Source organism: Pituophis catenifer, unplaced genomic scaffold (assembly GCF_029215685.1).
Source record: "Pituophis catenifer annectens isolate HBS135680 unplaced genomic scaffold, rPitCat1.0.hap2 SCAF_2, whole genome shotgun sequence".
Classification (NCBI taxonomy): Eukaryota; Metazoa; Chordata; class Lepidosauria; order Squamata; family Colubridae; genus Pituophis; species Pituophis catenifer.
Window position 1 is genome coordinate 84,498,459 of NW_027256882.1, and position 16,532 is coordinate 84,514,990.

Here is a 16,532-nt window from a genome sequence, read left to right on the forward strand (position 1 = left end):
ATCTATACATTTTTTGCTCAATTTCCTGTACAACTACACAGCATTCATGTGAGATATCTACATAAAACATAATACAGAGAAAATTAAGCAAATTGTACTCCCTTTCTAAAGTTCCTGCAGTCTCATTATTCCTCATATAGAAAATTATTTAGTCCCCATGGACAGTAAAATGAGAACAAGGGTGGGATGGGGAATCAAAATGATTATGGGGATATTTCCTGGGAAAGGATTTGTTTTTCCTATAATAGCAAAATTTAACTATATTCTCTATTACTAATACATGATAGAATGAATTCATCCCGTTTTCCAACCATTAATGTCTTTAAACTTTCTCTTCCAGGCAACATATTTTGGAGCACTTTATACCTTTTTCAAGGCAGCATGATTGTGCTATTTTTGTGTCCAAAAATATAAAAAAGATTATTTTCCATTAGCTACCTGCGTCCCAAAAAATGCTTTTTACAGAAAGCCACTTTAACACATAGATTCCATGCAATAGTGCTTATTTGGTAATCTGAAAAATTAATAAGCAACTTTAGCAATACAGCATAGGGTATCTAATAAAGAGCCTGACTCCTACCCATATACAGGTAGTCCTCGATTTACAACAATTCATTTAGTGACTGTTAAAAGTTATGTCACTGAAAAAAATGACTTATGACTGTTTTTCACAGCATCCGCAGTCACGTGATCAGAATTCAGATGCTTGGCAACTGGTTCATATTTATGATTGCTGTGTCCTGGGGTCATGTGATCACCTTTTGCGACCTGACAAAGTCAAATGGGGAAACCAGTTTCACTTAACAACCATATTACTTAATTTAGTAACTGCAGCAATTCACAACTGTGACAAGAAGTCTTAAATGGGGCAAAACTCATTTAACAAATGTTTCTCTTAGCAACAGAAATGTTGGTTCAATTTTGGTCATAAAGTGAGGACTACTTGTATTTTGTGATCTTCCAGTTCCAAATTATACAATGCTTAGTTTCACATTTATCTTTTAAAATATACCGGAAATCTGCTTTTATATTTTGCACACAGATATATACAGAATGCTTCCCTTAAAAAGCTATCACAAACCTGTGTGGAGACACACCAACATCATAAAAGAAACTGAAAAATAATGGATCCTGAAAATTCTTATTAATATATCGAAACGGGCCTTTCTCCACAGAACTTGGTGATAATGGCAATATGAATGCGCTTGGTCTTTGAAACTCTATTTAACATCTACATGAAACCTCTGGGTGAGGTCATTTGTTGGCATTGAATCAAGTATTATCAGTATGCTGATGATACTCAGTTATACCTCTGCCCCGGGCCATCCAATTGGATACTGTTGAGGTAGTCTGCCAGTACCTGGATGCTGGGAGAGTGGTGGAGAACAGATTTTTTTCTCAACTGATGAGATTGACTGTGTCTTTGAAAGCCCCCTGAATCTAGTGATCTTCCCTTCTTAATTCTGGATGGGATGACATTCCCACGATGTGGGAATGTCTAGTAGTCCTCAGCTTCTGATTGAGAAACAGCAGCTGTGGCAAAAAGGTCCTTGAGTAGAGACGTCTTATGTATCAGTTGTGCCAGTTCATAGATTGGGAGGCAGTGCCCTAATAACCTCCCGATTTTCCTTTGCTCTGGTCAATCATATCCAGATTTTGGAGATTTCCTGGACAAGTCCCTGAAGTTATCTTGCCAAGTTTTTTCAGTAATGGTTTTGCAATTGTCTCTTTCCTAGGCTGAGAAAAAATGACTGGGCCAAGGCGGAACTAGAAGTCAAGTCTCCTGGTTTTTAGCCTGATTCTTTTTTCACTACACCAAATTGGCACTTCACACACACACATACACACCCATTTAGACTTATAGCAACATATTCTATATGAGGCTGCCCTTGAAGAGCATTTGCAAGCTCCAACTGGCCCACAATGCAGTGGCATGTACAGTTGTGGACACAATACAGTATGCTGCTATGTAAACTTCACTGGTTCCCAGTAGACTTCCAAGTGCAATTCAAGGTACTGGTTGTCACTTTATCTATGAGTCATGGAGCCAGGTTACTTGCAGTACCATTTGTTTCTGCCTGTTCCACTAGACTAGATGCATAAAGATAGGCACGTTCCAAATGTTCTCAGAGGGAAACAGTCACCTGGTAGATCCTAGGAAGTATGCCTGGTCTGTTATGGCACCTCCCTTATGGAATAACCTCCTGCTGGACATTGGAATAGTTCAACCTTTTTCACTTAGAAGTCTAAAAACCTTTAGACACTCAGGCTACAATATCATTGGAGCCTGACTTGTGTCTGGGGAAAGTGCTGGTAAAGTGTTTTTAAGTGGCCTCAACTGATTTGTGTGTTATATTTTAACTTTTGTTGTCACCCAGAGTTCCATTAGTAGATGTTCAGCTATATAAATTTATTAAATATTATATGGCCCATTAAAAAAACTCCAAGCTAAATAAAAAGAAAAAATATATAGTTAACATCCAGAATTCAATCCTCTAACCGTCACTTACTATAGAATAAGACTCAGTGAATTTAAACAAATATTTTATTTAAACATGCTTGGGAGTGTGCTGCCGCTCTCTTCAAACTTCAAAAAGATTATATGCTTTAAGAATCCTGTTGGAGTTTTGGATGAGTGAAATTTAGGATGCCTGGATGTTTGATGTTCTAAAATTTGAAACTTATATTTTCTACTGTGCTTTTGTAGATGGGGGCACCAATGGGAAAATGCTGCTAAAGGGACTAAGTTAAGAATTGAATGTAAACAAAATAAAATTTTCATGTCACTTTTCTCTTAAGAACTTAACGTGTTTTGCACAGAAGAGACACTGAGGAAAGTAACTGAACAACTACAGGTAGTCCTCAACTTTTGACCACAATTGGGAGAGGAGCTTCTATTACTAGGTGATGCAATCATTAAGTGAGTCGCTCCTGTTTTCACTACCTTTTTTGTCATGGTCTATTGCTAAACAGTGCAATCATTAAGTGAGTCGCAATTGATTTTACTATCTTTTTTTGCTGCATTTATTAAGTGAAACCCCAGCTTCCCCCATTGATTTTGCTGGTGGAAAACCCCTGGGAAGATCACAAATCATGAACATGTGACCCTGAGATGCTGCAACCATCGTAAATACAGGCCAAGCACCCAATTTTGATCACATGACTGTGGGAATGCAAAAACCAATTAATAGTTTTTTCAGCACTATCATAACTTCAAGTGGTTGTTAAACAAATGGTTGTAAGTAGAGGACTACTTGTACTTCCATGAAAAGCAATTTCAGCCATAGAAAGCTGTGGACACTGAACCCTTGGTCTTTAGATTTGTTTCCTTTTTTTCCCTACAAATAATAATTCACTGATTAAAGAACTGAAGATTTTAAATTTGTTTTTTTCCTAGATTCTATTTAACATTTCACGAGCAGACCTTCACTCATACATTGGCTATTCTTTTTCGCTTTTATACTCAAGTCTGCTTCAAAGAAGAATACATTTTGAGAGTATAAAGGGCACAAGAAGGAGAATCCATTCTACCAATGTTGCACGTTCTATTAAAGGATAGATATCTTAATTACTGACTTTTGTGGGAGAAACACAGAGTAAATCCATTATAGTGAATAGGATCCTAAAGTATTAAGTGATTCATAATTTAGTTCGGACTTTTGTGGTACAGCCATCAACTTACACATTTTTCACAATGTGCTTGTGAAAAATGTAAAAATAAATGGGATGTTTACCCTTCCAAAGACTGGGCAAAAAACAAATCTGGATCTTAAAGCTTTTCCCTTTATATTTTTCCTTTTGAGAACCTGGAATGAATTATAAGAAAATGAAGCATTGATTAAAATTCTTCAATTATCAATATAAAACTATTTTGCATTATAAGTTTTCCATATTGCTTAATGTGTGTATTCCTTTTATATATTTTCATACACTTTTCCAAGTTTAGTTACGCTATCAACTACTGCATAATATATGGCACCATGTATCATGATTCCTTTGGTGAAAATGTATAATGGCAACATGTAAAATTAATTGGCAGAACTAATTCTTGAATACAAATTAAGTAGCTCCTTTCTTTGTATGTCAATGTCTTTCAATCAGTCACAATTTTAATACTTCTACCTTAACCCACTGGAACAGGGTTTTTATTTTTTTGGTGATCTGAAAGTTTTGGGGAACATGATACAAGACATTTGAGGCAAAGATCAAGTATGCACTCAGATCTTCCTTTTATTTTATTCTAGACCAGATTCCCAGCTGCTGACTCAATAGTTTATTCCTTTGCCAATCCTGAATTGGCTTTTGGCAACACCATTTTTTAGGAATAAAAGAATGCTGGGGCCAAAAGCTTCTTTAGGCACAGCTGGCCAAAAATGGGCTACAGGTTGTTTGAATACACCATGATGAGAAAAAAAATTGAAATAAAAAGTCTAGCAAACTAGAAAATATGTAAAATAGGCAATAGCAAGCGAACATACGTCAGATTGCTTCAGCATTCCTGAGGCAGTGCAAGGAGATCACCACAAAAGAGTTCATATGCCTGAAGCCTGAAAGATCCAGTTATCTTCAAAAGCAGAATTCACTGTATTTAAAACTTTAAACTGCACCTTCTGGCTTGACATTTCATGGAATCTCCAAATCCATTTAACACAACAAATAAACACATTCCTAGTGCAACTCCTTCGATTGGTGCACATCTTCAAACCAAGAAGAAAGCTTGTAAAAATCCCATGCCGCTTCCCCTTGTGTCATTCAATTCTTCCTGTTATCTGAAATTGTAGAAGGAATGTAGCATCCAGTGTGGGAAAAAGAACAAATCCCAAACCACTAAAAACCTGGAAAGTATAAAATTAAATAAAAAGGAAAGCAGCAGTTTTTTACATGCTGACTCAGTCTCTGATTCCAGTCAATCTCACAGAGCAGAAGAAAAATTATCAACTTCTCTGCTTTTTTACATACTGTTCTGGTTCTAAAACCTGGAATGATCATACAAACTATACTCTGACAATTTTGCCTACTGCTCGCTGATGCCATGCTCCCATGCCACCCTTGCTTGCTCCTCTTTTGCACCAGTAGCCGGCTGGGCAATTTTGCGATGCAGTGCTCGATATTTTTCATCCTCTTCCAGAATTATTCCCTCTTCGTTTGGGTGACGGGAATGATATGGTTTAGGGGGTAGAGCTGGAGGGTCCATAGTGTCCTGAGGAATGACTCCAGACGGAGCAGAGTGGCTTCGGCATGGCTGGGTTTTGAGAGTTTCTAAAACATCAGGTTCTGAGAGACTGTACCTGACAGGGAGATAGGGTGTCTCTAAGTCTTCATCAGTGTTCCACGTCTGGCTCGGGACGGAATCCATTGTGTCTGTTCGAGGAGGGGGCTCAGATGAATGGCCAAAATTACTTTCACTTAGTGAGGAAACGCCACTGCTAGCGCTACCAGAAAGAGTGGAATTGCTTCCATCCAGGCCAGACTGGGGACTTGTGGGGGATGCAGGTATCGGATGAAGAGGAGACTATTTAAATGGAAAAGCAAAGCAAAAGAGACAGGCATGCACATATTAGAACATATAAAGAGTTTCATATAGTTCCATGATGAATGCTTTATATTTGAAATAGATTAAGGAATATTATTCCTATTTTCAGCTCATTTTATGGTAGTGATATCCTTGATTTTCATCTCAATTAAAAAGAAGCATATCTCACCTTCTGTAAGCTTCTAAAATGCTACATCAGTTTGTGATGGTAGTATTATCTAATCTGTATATATTTTTGGTGAACCGAAAAATCACAAAATGTCAACATTTTTATTAGGTAATATTGAATGAAAAGCACAATATTTACAGCTGAACAATGTCTTTATAACTGGACCAAGCAAAATATCCAAAAAAGCATGCGTGTTTTAGAATCTTACAGGATACTTTAGAACTGAATGGTTAAAAAAGGAATAGATTGTTTAAGAGCCTTTCAATATTGTTTAAAGACTGAATGCGAATCTTCATTTGGATATCTAAATTATTCATTGCTAGAAATCTTTCTTCTATATCGTATAATTTGGCACGAAGCAACTTAATTTTAGTTAAATATGTACAATTTTTAGGCAAGACTGCTTTTTGTTTTTAAGGGTAATTTCTTGGTGAACTGGATGCAATCTGCATATAAAATAGAGCATTCAGTTTTATTCAAGTATGGAAAACTTAAAATGAATAGACTTGGGAGGTGCTTTACATTACATTAGCATTTACATATATGAAAGATGACAAAAATAACACATACATTTCCCTCATTTTTTCATAGGCAACATAAAGATGATTCTAACTGTCATCTAGATAAATACACTTAAGAAGAAAGAAAGTTTAAAATGGATTAAGGGGTCAGTTATATTTGAAACATTAGGATTTTTATTGAAGAGTTAAAAATAATTAAATACATAAAGTAAGAGATTAATGGAAATGCAGACTGTTCAGTGTTCTTGTAGAAAGACAATTGAATTTGCAAAACAAATCTGAGACAAACCATGTGTTCATACAGTAGAATTAGGGATCAAAGAATTAAGGATGAAATCAAAGATTTAAGACAAAACAAGAAGTAAACTTTTTTTACTTCCCTTTTTGTACCTAATGAAATGGCTGTTATTAGAAAAAATAGACCAATGATTTCTATAGGTTTTCTATAGAAAAACCTATAGAAATTATTGAAAAAGTCATCACACTTGACACATTTCAAAAGAACTTTGAGAGATTGGGAAAGAATATTACAGCTATCATAATAGCCTTAAATAGCTGCTTATATGAATATTATATCATTTAAAAGAGATTTGAAACAAGAGTAGAGATGAAAAATAATCTTTAAGAATTTATAGGTCAACTCAGTGGAGAGGTAATTCGAAGTGAAGTTAAGATGGAATTTTGGGGAAATAAATTATGGAAAACAAAATAGAGATAATAAACAGGCTATTTCCTTTATAAGGACCAAATTATTTTAATCAATACACTTGAATAACTGGAAATGAAAATATGTGCTAAGAAAAGGCTTGTTTGTCAGTGATGTCTTAGCTGTTCAGCCACGTTTAGTATATATTGTGTATCACCTCCCTTGATTTTAAAAGCCCAGCTCGGCAGCAAAGATTCATTTTCCTTCCCTAGTACCTATTAAGCTAAGAGGAAACTTTGGACTCATCCTCTCATATGGGAGCATGAGCAAAAATTGGACATAATTTATATGAACTCATTCAAGGTGAACAGCTTATATAAAAGAACAAACAGGAAATTATTTTTTTCTTTTGAACATCCTGGTGACGTGCTTTACTTTTTAGCATTTTATTCTCAAATAACCCAGGAGACCCTATACAGCAGCTTGCAGAGTTTGTATGTTTCTCTTAGGGATACTGATTTTTGCTTTTAATCTCTCCAAAAACTGGGCATAACAGGTATATCTAAAAATTCTAATCTAAGCAATATTAGGATGATACTGGATGGAACGTTCTGAAATATGATAAAACATTTACCTTGCGCAGTGTTCGTGCAGGCAGTGCTGGGGGAGCGTCATTAAGATGATGGTGGAAAGCATCAAAGTGTAGTAAATAGTGGCCTGATAAGGGAAGTCAGATAGAGCAGAATCACTCACCTGTTCATACTTCTTAATTTGTGCAATACTAGTCAAAGCAAATGTTAATCCTGACAGTTGAACACTCACTTTCAGAAATCAGTGTTATTATGTAAATACAGTCTAATGTTTTTAATAAACATAAAATGGAAGTAAACAGTAAATGTGGTGGAATTTTACCAACAGCTGATATTGTATTAAGAGTCCCATGGCAGGAAAACAGGTTCATTAGCAATCGACATCTGAAATCTCAATTACTTTTTAGTACTTGATTGTCCTTGGAAGGATGATAAAAAATTTAAAGTAATATTTGTTTCCAAAAATAATTTGAGCTCAATATATATTTATACATTAAAACCTACAGCAAGACATCACGTTACCTTACGTTACCTTACATCATTTAAAAATCTTAAGTCCAGTCCCAAAGCACATTCACAGCCCTTCTGAAGTTTTCAAGGTTTAGGTTAACTGTCAGCCAAGAGAACCAGGAAAATATTTTCCTCCATGACTTCCCTTTCTTTTTAGAGAAGTCATAAAGACGTCTGTGTTGGCCTTCACATGATTTATCTGGGCATCATTGTAGGGTTCTTCTGCAGATCTCCTGACCACTTCCTTACCATGGGTCAGGCTTCGGGGAGGCACTGGTGGGATCAGGATGCTCCCAACATGAGCAGACAGGAATGGCAGGGCCTCTCTGGTTCCGCTGTCCAGACTCCAGCTGCTCGGTGCTGCTGAAACAGCTGAAGGATGGAAACAGATTGTATTTGGATAATAGTCAAATATAGGTTTTATTGGGACTTGACAGGATTGAAGGCTGACATTTTTATTTTCTTCAGTCTCTGGAGTATTTTGGGACTGGCTCCATGCTATTACTTATATTCATCCATGAAGATGGGGTAGATGATAGGAAATAGTGTTTTTTTTTAATGAAAGAACAGAACAACTCTGAAAACCAGTAATACACACACACACACACACACACACACACACACACTATACTGTAGTAAGTTGTTGTTTGCTTTGAAAATCAAGATAAAAAAGAAGCCAAAAAAAAAATTAGGAAAAGAAATAGCAATATGCACAACAGAGCCACGATGACCACAATATTTTTCATAGCTTCAAACTGTTTTTGAAAACTTGCTCTATAATCATGACACCAAATGAGTATTTCACCAAATAAAATTTATGCTGAAATTATATTAGATTTCAAATTAGATCCTTCCTAGAAACTTGCTTTAATAATTATCCACAAGATTTTTCATTGATTATGTCTGAAGAATTGCCGCTTTGATTGCTAAACAACAAGCACAATTTTAGGTAAATCTGATAGAGAACATTAGCCAAAGTCTTATACATCAGCACTTTGTCACTTGAAGTACTGTAGTTGAAAAAGAAAAAGATGACAATTTGCAGCCTTAGAATCCATTTTCACAACAAGGAGGCAAAGTCCATTTTTTAATCAAAATATAGTTGTTGATTTCTAGTTTAGCAGGTTTTCTGCTTCTGCCATGACCTAAGCTGCTTTTTTGCAGACTTTCAAGCAATGTTACTTTATCTAAGGGTAGAAGTGAAATGTTTTTATCAACAATATTACCATGCCTTTTATTTATATAAGACACATTTTAATGCCTAGTTTTTAGTAATATGAATGCTACAAAATATATTTGATCTCAAAAGTAATTTAAGACTATTTTTTAATGTGCATTTTTTTTGTTTAAACCAGTGTTTCCCAACCTTTTTTTGGCCATGTCCCACTTAAGCATCTCTAAAATCCTGATGCCCCCTCCCCCCCGTGACATATAATTCTTACTATTCAAAAAGTGAACTCCTACTCATGTGGAGGAAGCCTAAAAGGCCATTAACTTGGTTTAAACAAGATTTCAAATTGCCCCCATTAAAAATCAAATTCCCCCCCTGAGGTGCATGGGGCCCACATTGGGAACCACTAGTTTAAACTGTATGTTATGCTCTGGGGCTAGATTCCATAGTTCAATAGTCCCAATCTCTTATTTCTCAAGCCTCTTAACTGAAAAACATGATTAAAGAGCAAAATTGACACATTTCTTTAATGACTATGAATGCCAAAAAATTAGACATTAGAGTACAGAATATTGAGAATTTAGCTTCGATCCCTCCAGTTCATGTTTATTAGTGACTTTTGTTAAGATAGACTCTCTTCAAAAAAAATTTCCCAAAAATTGCTTTTATGGTGGACTAAATCTATTTGAGAAGCCCTTGATGTTATTTTTTTTGATTCAGAGATACTTTTCTTTCTTTCTCAGCCCCAGCACAATCTCTTACACCCTCAAAGGCCATTTCTGTTTCATAGTTCATTTGAAAATTTCTTGTTTACTATTGGACAGCTGATTTTAATTGCTTATTTACAGTGGAGAATTACATGGTACCATTTCATAAAACAGCTAGTAATATGATTTCTGCCTAATTATAATTTATATTATTTAAATTAAGTTATAATTTATTATATAATTTTTATGAACATAATTTTGGAGATTTGTATCTATGAGCCTTTTGGCCACTAAGGCAAATGGCAAGAAATAGGTAAGTCCTTATTCACTGTCTCTGTGTCTGTCTCTCATCTCAACTATGCTTAGCAAAGCAAGACCAGAAATCTTCCTGCCTTCTCGCTTCCTCTCTCTTCCAAATGTACTTCAAATAGGAATGAAGCTTTCCTATCAATGTATTTGTATGTATTATATTACTACAAATATGAGAGTTAATAGTCATTCATACCTGGATTAAGCTACTGTTCTATGTCCAAGATAAGTTTATTATGACTGTATCTATTTTTTAACTGAACCTGTGTGTAATAGCTCAGTATTCTTTCAACACTCTGTATATGTTATAAACATGGTGGTGTAATGGTTAGAAGACAGTATTGCAGGCTGACTCTGCCCACAACCAGGAGTTCGATCCTGACAGGACTCAAGGCTGATTCAGCTTTCCATCCTTTGGAGGTCAGTAAAATGATGACCAAATTGTTGGGAGCAGTATGCTGATGTTGTAAACCACTCAGAGAGTGGTGTAAAGCACTGTGGAGCTGTATACAAGTCTAAGTGTTATTGCTATTGTTATTCTAACCTTATGTCTGAACCACTACACCAAACTGACTCTCAGACTTTCGTTACCACTACCGGTAGTGCTCGACTTTGACCATTTGCTTAACAATGGTTCAAAGTTACAACGGAGCTGAAAAAGTTATAACCCATCTTTAAAGTTATGACTGTCGCACCACCTGTGCAGTCATGTGATTGTGAATCAGATGCTTGGCAACTGGCTCACATTTACAAAGGTCGCTATGTCCTGAGGTCACATGATTGCATTTTGAAATCTTCCCAGCAGGCTTCCAACAAGCAAAATCAATGGAGAAATCGGTCAGAAAGGTCACAAATCACAATCACCTGATATCTTGCTTAATGATCGCAATGATTCGCTTAACAACCATAACAAAAAGATCTTAAATCGGTGTGGTCGCATGATGCCTCATGCGATGAGGCATCACTTAACAACAGATTTTCCCCTCCCAATGACTCTCTTTAAAGCCTAATATATGCTTCCTAAATATTTTCTACATTAATCCTCGAGAGAATTTGGAAGCACAGGGAGATGGAAGAAAATAAATTTATGAATTGTAAATATTCTGATGTGTTGGTATATTACTTAAGTACCAGGCAACCTGGAATGTCATTTTGATGATATGTGACTTCTGCCAGAATAAAGCTCAATAAAAGGATGTCTACCTTGAAAGCTCATATTACAGGGCATCTGCAGCAAACCAAGATTCCAGCAAAATCTGACAGATAAAGCATGTGTTGTGATTCGGCCATACAAAATTCCCTCCTACATATTTGTGTGGGATATGACAATGCAAGTACAAAAAGTGTGCAGTCACATTTAATCATTTGCTCTCTGCCCAACTCACCCTGCAAATAATTTGCAGATGGGCATTTATTACATGATTTGTCAGTATAGATGTTCTGTTTTACATCTTTTTTTTTTGTTTAAGCCATTGTGTATCCCTTTATCACAAAATAAATAAATAAATAAGAAAATGAAAACTTCACAAGTTTTCTTGAATTTCTTCATTATGTCTTTTCAACTGGTTGGGAAAAGCTATTCATTTATTTTGAAAAATCCAATTCAAATATATTTTTGTTTATATGGATTAGTGATGCTTCAGAAATTATTTCCTTAACATTTGGTTCAGGGGATATTATCTTGGTAAAAAAGTATGATATATAAACTATAATAGATTGGGATAAGATAATTGTATATCAGATAAAATGAAATACTGTTAATATCAAACTTATAAAGGAAAATCAGTAATTGAATGAGTTGTATAAAACATATATAAAATAGAATAGACAATACCTTTTTCAGCAACAGATAGATTAGGATCACTGCAGGGTTTGCATGGTCCAATTACCTGCTGGAATAAGGCTCTCTGGAAATTTGGATGCTAGGAAAGATAAAATGCAATTCAAGACTATCGAAACAAATATTGCACATTACACATACAGAATCTTAGAATTAATTAATCAAATGTCCTTTTTTCAATGAAAGATCTCATTCATGTTCTTACCATATAACTTATGTTTTTAGTTATAAACTGGATTTGCATGTCATGTTCAAGTCTCAAGTGGCTGAATAACAAATGCATTATCTTAGAAATTCCTGTGGTGACAGCACAGAAAACCTATGACTAAAGCCTTGAAGATTAATCCTAGTAATCCCCTGGCCATATCACATCATATCAATTTATGCATTAAGGCTGAAGTTGAATCCAAGCTAATTGTGTCACAGCTGGTATAATCTAATCTAACTCACAAAGATACACACATATATGCAGGCGCATAGGTGTGCATGCACGTACACACACACATGGACACACGCTTTACCTGTCCATTTTCCATGATAGCTGCAGGATACATAGCACTGCTAGGCCGATCTCGGTGTGCTGGTAGTAGCATCATTAATTCTCGATGATGACGGTATTTATCTGGTAGAGAGGGAGAGCCTGTAAACGAGTTAGAACAATCACGTACACATGACAAAACACAAATGGTTCTCTTTCACCCAGTTATTTCATCTTCCTGAGACATATAACTCACAGACATTTATACAATTCCAAATATAAGATGGCAATGAGAGAGTGACTAATTAGATTGATTCATGTGAGGTGATGAGGAATCTTCTGGTGAACAAAGATGACATTTAAAATTGGCAGAAAGTGACCAACTGAATGAAACCACATCAGACAAGGATATAACAGTGGAGTTTTTAAAGGAATTTGGAAGTTATTTAATAAATATAATATACCTTATATCACAAAATGGCAGAGAATTATGCCATCATTTTTCATCAGGTTATCAAAAGGGGGGTTGAGTGGATTGAAGGACCACCAGGTTAGAGCAGCTGGGTTAATAAGTCAATGAAGGAATTCTATAACTCAATTTTTACTGAAATAAAAATATTTCTGGTACATCTGCCACCATTAGCCTCAATGGCAGCGTGACTGTCTATCAAGACCACTTGCTTGGGAAACTAGATGTACCAGATACTTTTGCACTTGGTTGGCCACTTTGAGAACAGAAGCTGGTTGAGATGGGCCAAAGGTCCAATCCAGCAGGGCACTGCTTCTGTTTTTAATTGCCTTTCTACATTTATGTCATTTCATTTTCAAAAATATGAACATATTTTTCATATATGAAATAGGAAGGAGTACTACATTTTAGCTTTAGCAAATATTTTATACATCTCACTCAACCAATATAAAGTCAGGGCTATAAGCTCAAAAGAAATTTATTTTCCCAAAACAATTAAGCAGTTAAAAATTAATTTGAAAATATTAAAACACTGGTTTATAGCCAATTCCATCTTTCAACTGGCAGAATGGCATCTATCAGCACAAAAGCCCGATAGCATCTATGGGCTTTATCGATTTGCATATTTTCAAAACTATTCCAGAGGGCTGCCAATATATGAAAGCACTGTAAGAGGCTAGATTGTTCATTAGATTTTCCAGTTTAATAGAAGTTGTTGGGAAATTGCAGTTTTTCTACTCTTCAAAATGTATGTTGAAGTATATAGCTTTCCAAAACTTAATCTGGGAAAACTGGTTACATTGCTCCCCAATCTCCCAAATAATTTAATGGTTAAATTTTCTAGAATTTTTTAGATATTTATATTGTCTCTAATTTATGTTTAGGTTTATACCAACAAGGATACAGAAAATGAACTGAACAGGTACACTTGCTACAAGGGCTGTTACTACCACTTGATAAATTTTCCTGAACTATGAATGTTGGAGCCCTTCCAACGGACCTGTTTAAAGTGACCTGGTTTTCACATCAACAGAAACATAGCACGCAGATTGTAGTAATAAATTAATGGGTAATAATGAGAAAGTTGCAGTTTTTCTCATGTTCAAATATACACAACAAATACTTAATTCACAAAGCACACATATGACACAAATGGTCTAAACCCTCAATCACTCACAATATTAATTTAACTAAAAATATTTTGCTCCTCCTCATATGCACATCAAAGATAATGTTGATGCATAGGAGTAAAATACTGAACTTTCTGGAATATCAAAAAATCTATAATGGCACACTGAATGTCACAGAGTCCTCCTCTTTATTATATATTTATCATATAGTTTCCCAAATGCAGATATAGATATGTATCATAAATTTGAGAAAGCACTTGGCTCTAAGACAGTTACTGCCTTGACCTAATCTGCAAAATGTAGCTGTGCTGCTTTTGATATCAGAATTGGTGATTAGTGGGATCCTTTCACTTGGAATATTTGTTTATTTAATATAGTATTCTTGTTAAATAGGGATGGGAGTTTGTAACTATTTGTAGACTCATTATGTAAAGGGAAGGAGAATTTATTAGTTTTATTTTTGTTCCCCTCAGCAACCAGCAGGGGCAGAATTTCTTTCTGTTTAATGTTAAATTTATTCGATATTTGGGTAATTTTCTCCCTTTTTTGTATACATTTTACAATTTATTTTTGTTTGCTGTTATTGTTATTAGTGTTGGATGTATGTTTTTCTGTGGGTTTTTGTTTTGTTTTGTTTTTTGCATTTTATTCTTGTTGATAAAACAATATGTTATCTCTATGTCTATTTTACTATTTTTTTTCCTGTTCGGAAACTACTGAATCAAAAAAAGAGGACCGTTTTCAAGGTAGAAGAACATGTAAAAAGTAATATTGTAAGTAACAAAACTTTGTAAATCTGAACCATTTGGACAAGATTTAGATATATTCTCTTACTAAGGCAAACTAGTATTAACATCTTTTTAAAAATAACATGCTTAATTTAACAGCAAATAGAATATCTAAATTGCTTGTTATCTGATATTATACTGGATAGTTCAGAGATATATTATTTGAAACACTACTGGATGAATGCTCCATAAATACATGAATCTCTACAAAATACCTATTTCAGGTATTACTTTTAGGTTGACATAGTGCAAAAGAGCAGCACACTCATATTTAAATGGGAAGAAATGCTCAGTCATTTAAAGTTGTAAATACAATGGTATGCACATAGGAATCCGATACCCATAAAAATTATATAAGAGGCATTTTTCAATCAATATCTTTGATTCTGTCAATTGCATAATCCCTCTATTGCAGAGGTGTCAAACTCAATTTCATTGAGGGCCACATCAGGACTGGATTTGACCTTGAACAGCCGGATGGGGGTGTGAGTGGCCATGGTGGGTGTGACACGGAACCGCACCTCTGCAGACATGGTTTTATAAACTTATAAAAATGGGGAGGTGTACATTTCTGTGATTTTGTTTTTTAATACTTGCTTGATCTACTTGATCACCTTATGAGAGATAGACCAGATCAAGAAACTGATTCCACAGGAAGACATTGACATAGGCTAGTAGCAGAATCCTGCAAGCCTGAAAGTAAAATATTTTACTTTTCCTCCCTTTTATAATCTTCTGAGTCAAGGACGGCCTCCTGCAGTACTCCGGAGGCCCCGTTTTGGGCCTGGAAGGCCTCCTGGGCCACTCCAGAGACCCAGTTTTGGATCTGGAAGGCCTCCTGGACCACTCCAGAGGCCCCGTTTTGGGTCTGGAAGGCCTTTTGGACCACTCCAAAAGCAGTTTCAGGGGGTCGCCCCATCCACGCCTCATTTTTACTAGCAGACCCACAGCAGGCCAGATCTAAGCACCCCGCGGGCCAGATCCGGCCCACTCGCCTTGAGTTTGACACCTCTGCTCTATTGCAATACCTAAATCTTATTGCATTCTTTGACAAAGTGACAAAATTAGTGGATGTTGTCAATATAATTTACTTGGACTTCAGTAAAGCATTTGATAAAGTAGGCCATAACCTACTACTAGTTAAAGTAGAAAAATGTGGGTTAGACAGCATCCCCACCAGGTGGATTTGTAACTGGCTGACTAACCGCACTCAATGTGTAGTCCTCAATGGAATTGCATCTACATGGAGGGAAGTATGCAGTGGAGTACCCCAGGGCTCTGTTTTAGACTTCATCAATGACTTGGATGAGGGGATAGATGGGGAACTCATCAAATTTGCAGATGACACCAAGCTGGCAGGAATAGCCAACACTCCAGAAGATAGGCTCAAGATTCAGAAGGATCTTGACAGACTTGATCATTGGGCGCTATCTAACAAAATGAAATTCAACAGTGAAAAAAGCAAGGTTCTACATTTAGGGAAGAAAAACAAAATGCATAGGTACCGTATATGTGGTACCTGGCTCAATAGTAGTAACTGTGAGAGAGATCTTGGAGTCCTAGTGGACAACCATTTAGATATGAGCCAGCAGTGTGCAGCAGCTGCCAAAAAAGGCAACACAGTTCTTGGCTGCATAAACAGAGGGATAGAATCAAGATCACGTGAAGTGT

The 16,532-nt window shown here is 35.8% G+C and overlaps 1 protein-coding gene across 1 annotated transcript in view; it reads right to left on the reverse strand.

The window, feature by feature from the left end:
* Positions 1–5,014: 5,014 nt before the first annotated feature.
* The window catches only part of DOCK3 (dedicator of cytokinesis 3), a 180,406-nt gene continuing 168,888 nt past the window's right edge, over positions 5,015–16,532 (reverse strand). Inside the window, exons 53-57 of the mRNA XM_070934373.1 lie at positions 12,518–12,636; positions 11,991–12,078; positions 8,219–8,341; positions 7,504–7,586; positions 5,015–5,512 (exon numbers count right to left, since the gene is read on the reverse strand). Of these exons, the coding sequence (XP_070790474.1) occupies positions 5,015–5,512; positions 7,504–7,586; positions 8,219–8,341; positions 11,991–12,078; positions 12,518–12,636 (911 nt within the window). The remainder of the gene's footprint in view (positions 5,513–7,503; positions 7,587–8,218; positions 8,342–11,990; positions 12,079–12,517; positions 12,637–16,532) is intronic.